This window comes from Neovison vison, chromosome 3 (genome assembly GCF_020171115.1).
Source record: "Neovison vison isolate M4711 chromosome 3, ASM_NN_V1, whole genome shotgun sequence".
In the NCBI taxonomy this organism is placed as follows: domain Eukaryota; kingdom Metazoa; phylum Chordata; class Mammalia; order Carnivora; family Mustelidae; genus Neogale; species Neogale vison.
The window spans coordinates 163,967,059-163,980,495 of NC_058093.1; the positions used below are offsets into that span (position 1 = coordinate 163,967,059).

At 41.7% G+C, this 13,437-nt stretch overlaps 1 protein-coding gene across 1 annotated transcript in view; it reads right to left on the reverse strand.

Moving 5' to 3' along the window:
• Positions 1–404: 404 nt before the first annotated feature.
• DSG2 (desmoglein 2) overlaps positions 405–13,437 on the reverse strand; it is a 45,700-nt gene continuing 32,667 nt past the window's right edge. The window contains exons 11-15 of the mRNA XM_044243220.1: positions 12,652–12,879; positions 8,429–8,656; positions 6,450–6,571; positions 4,973–5,302; positions 405–3,158 (exon numbers count right to left, since the gene is read on the reverse strand). Coding sequence (XP_044099155.1) covers positions 2,148–3,158; positions 4,973–5,302; positions 6,450–6,571; positions 8,429–8,656; positions 12,652–12,879 — 1,919 coding nt within the window. The 3' untranslated portion in view covers positions 405–2,147. The remainder of the gene's footprint in view (positions 3,159–4,972; positions 5,303–6,449; positions 6,572–8,428; positions 8,657–12,651; positions 12,880–13,437) is intronic.

Sequence of the window (13,437 nt, forward strand, 5' to 3'; positions counted from 1 at the left end):
TTGAATGATTTCATCTCTTTGAGTTAGATGTGTGAGCTTGCTTTAGCTGAACTCAACAGCTTCCTCCAATGTTACTTTGGGGGCAGAGAGCGAATTCCAGTCCCTTAGGAACAAGGTTGCCAGAGTTGGCAAAGAGAAATAGAGTGCCTAGCTAAATGTGAATTTCAGCTAAACAACAGAGAATTTTTTTTTTTTTTAACTAGGGGACATATTTATATTAAAATACATCTGAAATTAAAATTTCAGCAGGCCTTCTGGAAATGCTGCTTTTCCAAGGTTGTAAGCAGTTCTAATTCAAATACTGAAGTCAAACAAACGCCTTCTTTCAGGGAGCTGTCTCCTGTGATGCAGAACTATAGTCCTTGTAAACTATGACGGAGCAATAAAAAGATGATGGAAAAGGGTCACTCTCAAGGTCATCTTTTTATTTAAATATTTTATGATGATGCCCATACAAATATAATCTCCCAAGGAACAAATGTAAAACTTAAAACAAATCATCATTTCAGGTACAAAACAACCATTTAGAAAATGTGATTATGTTACATACAAGAGACAGGTTAGGTTTTCCGAATCTGTCCAAGGAGGAAGGTTAAGACCAAGTTTGGATTTTTGGAGTATGCAGGTCGTACTCACATTTCACACAGTAGTGAAATTCCTGTTGCAAACACGGCAAAACAGAACTATTAAGTATATAATGGGAGGAAAAAAGCAACAATTGCTAAGTAGAGAGTAAAAAATTTAGATCATAGAAGATTGACCTTCCTCTTGGCCACATACTTACGATATTTAAAAATATCTGCCTTTTACCCATATATCATTTGTATAGCATAATTCAAGTAAAAAACACGCCTAAAAGAAGAATTCTTGAAGATTCCTTTCCCTAGCAAAATACCTTGAAAAATAAAAATATTACATATCTTTAAAGTTTATGAAAATTATTTTGTTGTAGGAAATATTCACATAAACTGTTACTGATGTGCACGTATGCTTTGAAACTTTAAATGCCCTGTTTTTTCAAGGAGCCACTAAAGTATAATCTACTAAGAAGCCAAAATACCCAAATAGCTTTGCAAAATGAAAGGCAAGGGTGTTGTCCAATTTCAGCCCCAATTGTTCAACTGAATATTTAATATTCACGTACTTAGGACTGACCAGTCAGTGATTTTGAGATGTAGAATAAATTCATAATTTCGAACTCACAAATTGACAGTATAGGGTTTTTCAGTATTTTTTCCAACTACAAACAAAAGAGGATGGTTTCTAAAATTTGGTTTGATTCCACAAACATTTATTCGGCACTTGTGTTATGTACTGAGGATATATAGCAGGGAAATAGCCAGGTTCTTATCACAGTGGAGAAGCCAGTCTGATGGTTAATTTAGCTGTACAAAATTAGAAGACAGTGTATCCTGAGTTTGTAAAAATAGTATATTACTCTAAAACGTAAACTGATTTTATATTTATGAATTTTGCCCTGGATTATTCAACTGAACGGGAAGTGTTCATTATTTTCATGATTTTGGGGAGACACAGGGAAGCAATAATGCTATTTTTACAGTTATATAAGACACACTCACAGAAGCATACAATGTGTGTTCTTTACCATGTTGATGTTCCCAAATTCAATCAACCTAAAACAGATTAAAAGGCCAGTCTTCTGGTCTTAAAGAAAACTGCCGTCCAGACCGTGCACCCAGTTTTGGAGAAACGAGGTGCTGATAATCTACTAGGAGTGATCAAGAATGGGATACAGAACAGCAATGTTCAAGGTGAATGCAGGGGGACAAGAGGCCCAGTCAGCTTCATGGGTGGCTGGACTGGACAGCTGATGCCACGGCTACTCTGTGTCCATCTGGTAAACTCGCACAAGACAGACTGACTCCCTGATTTGCTTTGTGAATATTGTTTGGCCCTAACTCACTAAAAGGCACTTAAGACACAGCATCATCCTTATGCCCTCAGCAAACCCTGGGGTCTCTCTGGCACACTCCCGGCGGCTGGGGCAGCGAGGCCGGTGGTAGATTAGTGATAGAGCAGTGCTTTAAGCCCAGTGTGTAGGTCTCCTAAGTCTACAGGCTCATCAAAAGACTGGCCCACTGAACACATGAAATGGGACCCTGGGTCAGACTCTGGAGGACTACGATTTAGGAGTAAGAATGCTGTACGATGCTGTGCTGGGAGACTCTGGTGGAAGGGGTGGTGTGAGTAGAAGTCAAATGACCAGACTCCTCTAAACCGAAATTTGGCAGGGGGCCACGGACCGCGGCTCCAGAAACCTGTGTCTTTCTGGCCATCCGTGAGGTTTCAGTAGGAAATCGGTAACCGGAGGCAGAGGTTTGCACCCTTTCTGTCACTGTCATGCTCCCTCCTGCTGCTGCCACGGACACGGTCAGAGGGGACGGCAGCCCCGAGCTGGGGGCCAGGAAGCGCTCTCTCTCCCTCACCATAACATAATGCGCGTCTGGCAGAGGCTGAGAGCCTTCCAGAGAACCCGGCAGGCCCCCGTTGGGCTGTATGATTCTCTCGGTAACCACGACGCTACTGTCATTACCATATTGCCGCTCTACCGAGGGAGGGGCTGGCGCGTATACCCGCTCGGTCACAATAAGGGCCTGGGCCTGGCCAGGACCCAGGATGGCAGTGCTCGGCGGCATCGTGGAGCCTGCGGCATAAGAAGTTTCTGTTACTACAACGTTACCAGAAGCCAGTGGATCAGGGAGCCTTGTAGCTACCTTCTGACTCTGCCTGGAAGATTGAGAACTTTTGGTGACTATCTCCTGAGTTACTTTCTCTGTGTTTGCTTCAGGCAAAGGTTTTGGAACTTGAAAGCTACTACCAGTGAAGTAGGCATTCTCTGAATTAATCCTAGTTTGCTCACTGAATGAATGGGAAGTTGCCTTCATACTTGACGCTCCCACAGGTTTTTGCCTCGGCTCAATTTCCCCATCCATATCTATTTTTTGACCCAAGCAAATTTCAGCTAGTGTCCTGAATTTAAACCCTAAATCATCTAGAAAACAGTCATCGAGTTCTCCTTCAATAAAACTGCAGCAGCCAATGGAACCATGGAGAGACTCGGTGTCTTCCTGAGAATAAACCAGAAGGCAATCTTTGCCTGCGTGAATGTCGTCTTCGTCAGTGTAAGAGGCAGCTTTCTAAAATGGAAATAAAACAGAGGCAGAGAATTAGTGACAGCTTCACTTAAGAATAAGGCGATATTTCAGGGCACCTGGGTGGCTCAGTGGGTTGGGTCTCTGTCTTTAGCTCAGGTCATGGTCTTGGGGCCCTGGGATCGAGCTCTGCATTAGGCTCTCTGCTCCACGGGGAGCCTGCTTCTCTGCCTGCTTGTGATCTCTGTCAAATAAATAAATAAAATCTTAAAAAAAGAGAAAAGAATAAGGCAATATTTCTGCCCCAAATGCATAACCAGAGTCTCCTTATAAGAAAACATCAGAGAAACACAAATGGAAGGGCATCCTACAACACAGCAGGCCTGTACTCTTAAAAAACAATTCCTATCATGAAAGAAAAGAAAGGCAGGACTCTGGACTGGGTCTCGGATGGGAAAAACAATGGCTACAAAAAGACATTATTGTGATAACTCGCAAAATTAAATATGGATATGGCACTGTTAAATCTCTAAATTTGTTCACTATACTATGTTAAGAAAATGTGTATGTGCACGTGTGTGCCTGAGCGTCTGTGTGTGTGTGTGTGTGTGTGTGTGACAGAGAGAGAGGGGGACAGAGGAAGGGAGAGATTAGGAAAGCAAATAGCAAATATGGCAAAGGGTTAATAATTGGGTAATCTGGATAAAGAATACACAGGAGTTCAAGATGTGTAAGATTCTTGGAAATTTTCTGCGCAGTGTGAAGAGATTTCTGAGTAAAAGATTGCTCACATACATACACAACCAAGTCTGACTGGAGCAGGGTACGAGTGGAGAGGGAAAACCAAAATGAAACTAACAGGGCGCCCCAGAGTGGAGTCTGCAGTGAGACTGAAAGGGGACGAGGAGAAATGGTTTTCTTAACACGAACCACATCACCATCTTCCCGTGAAGCCAACAGGTGGGCAGATGGTCTGAAGGAAAGGAAGGGGGTAGGAGACAGGAAGGGGAAAAGCACTCCGGTAATGGGCTATCGTGCAGAGAGTGGACAGAAATAAACTGGCCTCCTCAGAAGCCCATCCCTCCACTCCTCTCAAGTGTCCTTCAGAGGCCCAACACTCTGACTCTGCCCATCCCTGTGTGGGGCCCATGGGGCCTTCTTCTCAAGAAAGGTACCCAGCCCTGCTGCTAATTCCTCACTCCAGGCGTGAGGTTTCTGACTGCATCCATCACCTCTCCTGCACCTCTCCTCCTGATTTTTTATGAACTGCCTCCATAGTGAAGCCAAGTAGAGAACATTTAAACAGACAGGACAGATTGGGATTTTTAGGTCTGGTATTCTCCTTGCTCCCCGCACGCTCATCCCTATCAAGTCTGCTCCCGCAGAGGAACTGACCCACTGACATCTGGCTTCATCACAGGACTTGTTCTGACTACTGAAATGTGAGCACAGAAAAGGCAGCTGTGTGGAGGAGTTGGTCATTGCCCCGTTCTGCAGGGTTCTGCAACCCGATCCCCGAGGACGGCACCTGCCCAGTCCAATCAGCTCTCTCGGTTTGTGTCTCAGGATGAAGGCAACATGGAGAAGGGGAGAGTTGTGTCAACTGACAAGATAAGAGATAAGAGAGATAAGCTTCTGTAAGAAGGAAGATTGTGGGGTCATTCATTATCACTAGATAGTGGAGCTCACTGATTTAATGGGTCTCCTCGGTCTTTCCTCACAGCCTATAGGCATTCTCTTAAAAAATGACAAAATTCTACTTAGATCCAAGACAATGATTACCCGAATAATACGACTTTCAAATATAAATGTCTGACCCCCCACCCCCCACCCCAGCACCTATAAAAACCAACCCTCACCTCAGTGAAATAACTTCTTAAGAATTCTTCATTGACTGTAACAGCAGCTGCTCGAGCTCCGACCAGGTCTCTGGAAGATCCTGTGGCTTTCAGGATCCTTGTCCCATCAGCACCTCTGTTGGCTCCTGTTGTCCCTATCCCTTCGGTCACTTCACCAGAAATCAGGCTTCTGAGTTCTTCCCATCTTCCATCCACCTCAGTTACCTCATGATGCCCTTTGGGGAAGGCAGACTTACTTTCTTTTGGGATTTCCTTGGTCATTATACCTCCCACTTTCATGTCTGTTCCTACACCCACTCCATGATCTGCTGCCACATGCAAAGGCACCACCTGTGAAAGTAAAGACAGTTGAGAAGTGAGAAGGACATAGGGTCGGTATAGGTGGTAAAGGGATCTGAGCTACGCTGGCAGGCAAAGGGAATAAGCTACTTCCACGGAGGCAAATTAGGAACAATACTTTGGGTTGAATAACGTGTATTTGAATCATCTGAAGATCTCCATTCCAGCTTCTTATTTTGTCAACTGATTATACCCCAAGGAGAAAACAAAAATTAATTAAGTATGGTCTTAGTCCACTTACGCTATTGGCATCAATGGCATTTTGACTTTCCTTTAGGGTTTAATGCCTCCTTCTATAGTTCCTATATTTCTCTCTCTCTTCCCTGCCCCCCCCCGCCCCCCCCCCCCGCAGGTGGACACATGCTGCTCCAAATAAAGACTGTCTTCGCAAGCCTCCACTGCTACTCGGAATAGCTACCTAAGTTCTTAACGTGATTTCAAACAGAAGTGGGGTAGGCAACTTTTGGAAAGTGTTCTTTAAGAACATTTCTCCCAACCTGCTCTTTGGAATGTGGAGACAGCAGCTAGTGTCGGGAGCACGAAGACCGCATGGGAACGGAACTCATCCCTGGAGGAACAACAAGGAAGGCGGAGCCTGTAGAGGAATCATCACGCTGATCCTTGACTGCCCACGTTCATATCTAAGCCCCTATTCTCTGAGTCCTCTGACCGTTGATGCTAAATAGTGTCCTCCTGAACACAATGCTTACTGCAGATGGTGCTGACAGACCCAGGGGGAAGATGCAGCAGAGAGGCGATGGGACCTCCTTCTATTAAATAGGGAGGAGGGGAGGTGGGGAGGTTTTGCCAAGATTTTATAACTGTTATGGGGATGGTGGGTTTCCCTTTCCCAACCCTATGTACTAGGAGGAACAGAAATGGAGAAGCACATCCCTCATTCCCTGATCCTTTTTAAACATTCTCTGGAACACAAGGTCTACCACAGTAGAACAAGACCACTTCAACTTTGCCCTGGCAACAAACACAAAATCATCTGAACCCTGTTGAACAAACACATGTGAACGAAATCTATAATGACTACTTGACTTTCTCATGACTTAGACTGTTCGGAACAGTGCCCCAAAGCCTTTTAAAATCAGGAAAGAAAACAAGTTCCAAGGACATCTGATTATCTGACCTTGTCTTCAGGTGGCGCCCCTTCGTTATTCCAAGGATGCAGCATCTCTATCGTGGCAGGAATCGGGGTGAAGCCTTTGGCGCCTTCTCCACTTTGGCACATCAGCAATAAAAGTGGTACAACTGGACAGAAACAGAATGGAGTCCAGAGAGGGTGAGTCCCAACATATTCTAAATTGATACTGCATGATTTTGGAATTTGTATCTTGCTTCTTAGAGTTCACTCTTCACTTATTTACAGTCCTAGCTTTGCACTTGTCTTCACTCTGATTCGACCTCGCCAAGCTTGTTTTGGTGACTCATATCAAAGCCTAAAGGCAGCATGAGGGAGTCCTCATCCATCGCTAAAAGGCTGTGTGTGATTCTTGGATGGAGCACCAAGGCTGGATTCAATAGCATATAAATCATCAAGACCAATTTGGAGACTTAAATCTTTTGTTGTTCTTTTTCATCACTTTTTTAATAGGAGAAAATTCACTATCCCCAAAAACATATATTCTAAAAGATCAAAAGCTCCTGGGGATGAAATTTTAGTATGTTCCAATGCTCTAGAACACTGGAACTTCTAAATACTCTACCACTTCATCCTGGAATAGAATTTAGCAGAAGACATGGCAAACAGGTTCAAATTAACATTTGAATTACCCGAGTATTATTTTCGAAAACGACTCTCCATTAAAAGCCCTTAAAATATACATAACATTTCATCATGAATTCAATGAAATTTCAGAGCTCCCTCCTTACATTTTATTCTACCTCAGGGAGGAAGTGAAAGCCAAGGCTGTCTTCCTGATCAAGGTAGTAAAGAATTAATTACACCTGCAGGCAGTCCTTCCCAAATTAGTTTTTATGCCACTTCCATTCGCCAGCTTCGGACGATGAACTGACTACTTTCTACACTCCCTTTTGTGTGAAAAAGCTAACAGCTCAGCAAATATAGCCACTCTGAGTACCTACACTGTGAGTAAAAAACTGAAATTAACCAGTGGCAACTCAACCATCTCAACAGATTTAACAAGGGCTTATCAAGTGTCTACCAGGCACCAAGCCTCACATGGGGCCCTGGGGAGTGTGAGATGAGAAGGCAATGTAAGGAGTCTCTGGATAAAAGATAGAGTCCCAGCTCCAGTACCCACCTACAGACCTGGTGAGCTGAGACAAGTCATTTCTCCATACACATCTATATTTTTGCCAGTAAAACAGAGACAATGATATGAATGTACACTATACACTGTCGAATGCTGTGCATTCAATTGCACATCTACTACGGGCTTTGACAAGCTCCTCCTTCATCACCGAAATCACTGGGGGTGTCTCAGAGGGGGTCCTCCCCCTTGCTCAGTGGCAAGTGGAGTGGGATTCCACATGACCGCACACTGGTACTTTGCTCTTTCGTGAAAGGAAACCGCAGCTCTTCAGAGGCCATGCAGGGAAGGCAGGACAGGCTGTCGCTGTCAGGAAGCACCCGAGTACTCAGAGGTAGGGCTACTGTTGGCGCCGGGGAAGGGGCAAGCTAAGAAGAGGGTTTGAGGAGGCTGAGCCCCGACGAGTTGAAGGCGCAAATCAAGAATTGCATAACTTTGTATCCATCACCCAAATTCATACAACACATCTTTTCCGAGAGCCTGCTATGGGCAAGGCACTGTGCCGAGCCCTGGGTGTGGACGAACGTGGACAGACGTCCATCATCACAGAACTCTCATGAACGAGGCTGTCTAGAAAGCTTGATCATTTAAGTCGGGACATGACGTGTTTTTATGAAACAAAAACTCATCTTTATGAAACAAAATTCTGAAGAGGGCTAGAATTATCTTGGCGAATTTTTTAATGGTCACTTCTTGTTTCCCTGATCACCTTCGGAAGGGTTCCAGTGGGGTTAAAACATCACGGTTACGAAATCAATGACTGCTACCGCAACAAATCACTGGTAGGGCACTGAAAGGACTAGCTGAGCTAAAGAACGGCTTTTCAAATACTTACGTAGCAAGAGCAGAAGGGCAAGAATTATTAGCGCAATGGCTGCGGGTCCCAGGCCAACGTAGGAGTCCTGCAGACGCTCCACGCAACCGCCGCCTTCCAGACACTTACAGATGGTGAGTTTAAGCACTTGCTTTTCAGGGCAACTGAGGCCCTGACTATCCGAAATCAGAAACTGAATTTCACGTCTTCCAGGCTTTAGTTCCTTGTGTTGCAGAAGCACACTGGTACCTACAAGGGGAGGGGGTCAAATGGAAATAGAAATGCGTGATCACCAAGGGAGGGGTGGATGGAAACATTCTTGAATTGCCGACAATATTTAGCTCCAGTGAGAAGCTTTATTCTTGCTTCTCGATTAAAGTCACACTGTGGACTTGTTACAATTACTCCAGATTCCCCCAGGAGGCAAGTTGAAAGCAAAGCACTGGGTCTGGAAGCATCTTTCTTTGATGATGATTAATTTTAACAAATGTGTGTGTGTGATGTCTACCAAATGCTAGAAACCATTCCAGGTACTAAGGATACAGTAACAAACAAGTGGGGAGTTAAATGACATTTCCATTAAATGACCTTTATTGTACCATCTTAAAAAAAATTTGTTAAGGCAATTTTCAAACAGACAATAATAGAAGAGTATAGTTAAGCCATCCCCAGCTTTAGTAATTTTCAGCAACGGGCCAATCTCATTTCACCGAGTCCCCTCCTTTTTGTTCCCGACACTGTATCACGATATATGTAAAATTTTGAAAAATTTCACATCTACAGAAAAACTCTAAGGATATTACAATGAATTACAACCTACCCTTCATGATTTGTTTACATATAATAAAAATATTTTCTTTTTAAAGAATATTATTTATTTATTTGAGAGAGAGAGAGAGAACAAGAGAGAACACAAGCAGGTAGAAGAGCAGAGGGAGAAGGAGAAGCAGGCTTCCCCCGCCTGGGATCATGACCGGAGCTGAAGGCAGACCCTTAACCAAATGAGCCACCCAGGCACCCTGATAACAATATTTTCTATCCACTCACTTTTTTCTGAACAATTTGAAAGTAAGTTGCAGATATTATGGTAAACGAGTCAGAATATACCTTCTAAGACCAAGGGACATTAGTCGTCTCCAATAATTTAGTATTGATATAACCCACAAACTTTCAGCGTTGCAATAATGCCCTTTATAGTTTTCTACCTGTTTTGGTTTTTTTTTTTTTTTCCCTTGATTCTGGATTCAATCAAGAATTATGCATTGCCTTTAGTTGTCACTCTGATCTCTATGAATGATCTAGGTCAGTCCCACGCTTTTCTTTTTTTTAATTTTTTTTGGCCATCAAGACCTTGCATTTCTGAAGGCCACCTATTTCAAAGGATGCTCTGCAGTTTCAATTTGTCTTATTGTTTCCTCATGATTGGATTCAGGTTAAATATTTTTGGCAAGAGCATGACACAAAGAGTTTTATGAATGCAAGACATGTAGACTTAGATGACCACAAAGATAAAAATGAAGTGTTTGGGGTATGTTTTGTTTATTTTTGGAAGTTAAAAAAATAGCCTCTTTTCATTTAGGGTCCAAATTTTATGGAATTTGATCTGCATAGCTAGAATATACTTATTAAATCATTCTCAAAGCTTTGGAGAAGGGAAAAAAGCATCTAGTCATTTAAAGGAGTAAGAACTCATAAAAAAAAAATCTATAAAAACATGGCCTGGAAGAACATAATTAAATTCATGATTGGCTCTAAGGCGGAAAGTCGAGAGGGGAGAAAATGTAAAAAGAGGACTTCAATTTTATCCATTATCATTTAAAAAAAGAGGTGTCATTCAAATATGAGAAACTGTTAATTCCTTTTAGGTGGTAGGTACATAGACGTCTGCTATATTAGTTGCTGGAATTTTCTGTGCTTTAAAATTTTCCCAAATAAATAAAATAGATGAGAGTTATTTATTATCATGACATCTAGCCGATCACCTTATTATGCAACTAAGGAGAAGAAAATTGGTTTACAGAATCCTCTCTAAATTGTCTAGGTATGTAAAGTACAAGTCTTTATACTTTATAACACTTCTGCTTGTAACAGTCCAACATGCATATCCTTAAGAGTTTCATGTTCCTAAGACTATGAAAAATTCAAGGACCCATCAAATTCAAACATCTTGATCTTTAGATAGAAAATATATTTATGTATCCAGAAAGACTCCAAAGACAGACCATTTGGGTTCAAATCCTAGTTTCAGCTTTTAACTAGCTGTGACCTTGAGAATTTTTTTTTTTTAAAGATTTTATTTATTTGAGAGAGAGAGTGAGAGAGAGAGAGAGAGCAAGCATGCATGCACATGGGCAGGAGCAGAGGGAGAGGGAGAAGCAGACTCCCTTGCTTAGCAGGGAGCCTGAGGCAGAGCACAGTCCCAGGACCCTGGGATCATGACCCGAGCCGAAGGCAGATGCTTAACCCACTGCACCACCCAGGTGCTTCTGACCTTCAGAATATTAAGAAAACTCTCTTTGCCCTTGTTTCCTTATCTGTAAAATGTTGATGACAGTAGGGCCAAACTTATAAGGTGATTGACATTAGTAGAGTGCTTAGGACAGTGCGTGGCACCTCCCAAACATCATATGTTTCTTAGATAAGATAAATAAGAGTTGGAAACCCAGTAAGTTCAATGTAAAACATGTTTACATATCTTAGACAAAGAAAGGTCAGCTCCAATTATGCATTCAGCCTGGGTGGGAGTCCCAGGCTTCTGTGAGTACAGAATTAGAAACTGAACAAGGACACCAACCACTTTTCAAGTTTTGAGGCCTATGACTTAATTACCCTAAGAGGAATCATCTAGACGTCTGCCACCCAGGCCTCCTGCTAGCTGAAAACTTGATCTTAAGTAGCCTCCGTTAATCAGGATGGTGACTGTCCTCCTCAGAGGGGAGGCAACTTTAGTTAACTGAGAGCATAACTATCCTCTGCTAGTGAGTACATAAACCCTAAGATTTAAAAATTAGTTATAGGATATTCAAACAAATTAAAGACATGATTTTAATATTTTTGTATCATACAGGAATTATTTATAATCATTACTGTGCTTTTACACTTGCATCATTTTTAGGAAAATTAGCCCTGTTAACATGACAATTTTTTAATTCCAATTTTAAATGTGTGATTATGTTACTGATTTGGCCTTGTAGCTGTTGGTTGAAATATCACTGGTTTGTTCAGTATTGGACCACTGAAGAGGGCTTCAGGTTCAGTGCATTTATAAGTGACATTTACTGGAATTTTAGAATACAGGGATCACAAGAAGTGAGACAATGCAATTGATTTGTTAATTCAGATCGTTGACGTACATAGGCAAAAAATGAAATATGCTAAATTTATAAACGTAGTTTGAGACATTGAAGTCTTTGTTTACTCTGTAATTTGTAATCAAAGCTTCTTAAAATGGTGATCAAATTCTGTTAGACTTAAAATAACAATAAATTTGTTGATTAAGAAAAGCTTGGGTATTATTTTTGAAACTTTCCTAAAATGAACATTAATTGTTTAAAACAAAATAGTCTTCTGGATAGTTCATGGTATTCAAAACCACCCTGGAGAACATCCAGAAGCTCCTATCAACAAGGGGCTATATAGGTCTAAGACATGAATATACGCACAGGGTCACCTGGAATGGGGAGGTCAGACAGGCCCTTCTTCATACTGTGTTTATCATTGACCAGTTTTGTGACTTTGAACAGCTACTTAATTCTAGTTAAGCCAAGATCCCTCAGCTGCAATCAGGGAATCATGTTATAGATTAAAGGATTAAATGCGGTGATGCCTAAGAGGGGCCAGCAGAGTGTCTAGGACTCAGGAAGTCATTCATAAATATTATTTTAATGGAATTGTGATTAGAGCTTAAGACTTTAGAAGGCATCTATTCTGCTGTGCTTAGACAGGCTACTCCTCACCTTACGAGGCAAAACAACTAGTTCAGGAGCCACTTAGAGAATGCCCAGCTATCCTGAAGACATCAGGTTGTTTCTCTTCTTTCCCTGTTCTGTGACTCCAAATGGGGCATCTACTCTTGGCTGACGAAAGACACTATAACTGAGCTTCAGAACCTCATTTTATAAGCTTCTGTAGAAAACTGTATCAGAAATATAATTTATGAAAAAAAGCACAGCCAGTATTTTAATGATTTTAGATTTCTCTCAGATTCAATACTTCAATACATATAGTCCACGGATTTTGCTTACTTTCTTGGTGTACTATTTGCCATTCTTCTGCCATTCCAGCCAGTTTGTCGATGATGGAGAAACTGAAAGGCCCACTGTTTTGGGACCCATCCAAGTCCTCTGCGGTCACATTCACGTACGGCACGTTGTCACAGACAGTCTGGACTGGGTTGACTAGTGTGGGACAGTGGTCATTGATGTCCTCCACTGTGATAGCAATGGTGCCAGTGATGGTTTTTCTTGGATAACCTTAAAAATGAGAAAGAATAAATATGAATATGCTTCCCCTATTGCTGACAACAGACACAGTCTGAATTCTCTTTCTGGTTTGGTACGGAGAAGGTACTAACAAACTGGAGCACTTTCCATCCTAGATATGTTTTAAGGTTCAGATCAAGTCATGTCTTTTAATCCGCTAAATGAGTAGAAATGCAAAGGTTTGTCCATGGGAGAGATCTGAGTTCCCTACAAGAACAAAATGAAGGTCTTGGATGTTCCAAAATAATACTTTTTTTTTAGTATTAAAAATACTAAAAAAACCCCTGGGGATAAAAATACATTATATGTTTATAAAAAAAATTAAAAAAATTAATAAAAAAAAAGAAAAAATCATAAGGAAGGGAGAGTACATTTGCAGTACTGTATCAAAAAATGTGTGTTAAGTGGACGTGAGCTGTTCAAATCCATGTTGCTCCAAAGTCACATACACCATCCTGTCTGCTTAGTGGTCTTCTACATAACAACAAGCTGTTCCATTTAAAGAGGTATTTTATAAAATTAAAAATATTTGATATAAGTTTAAAAAAA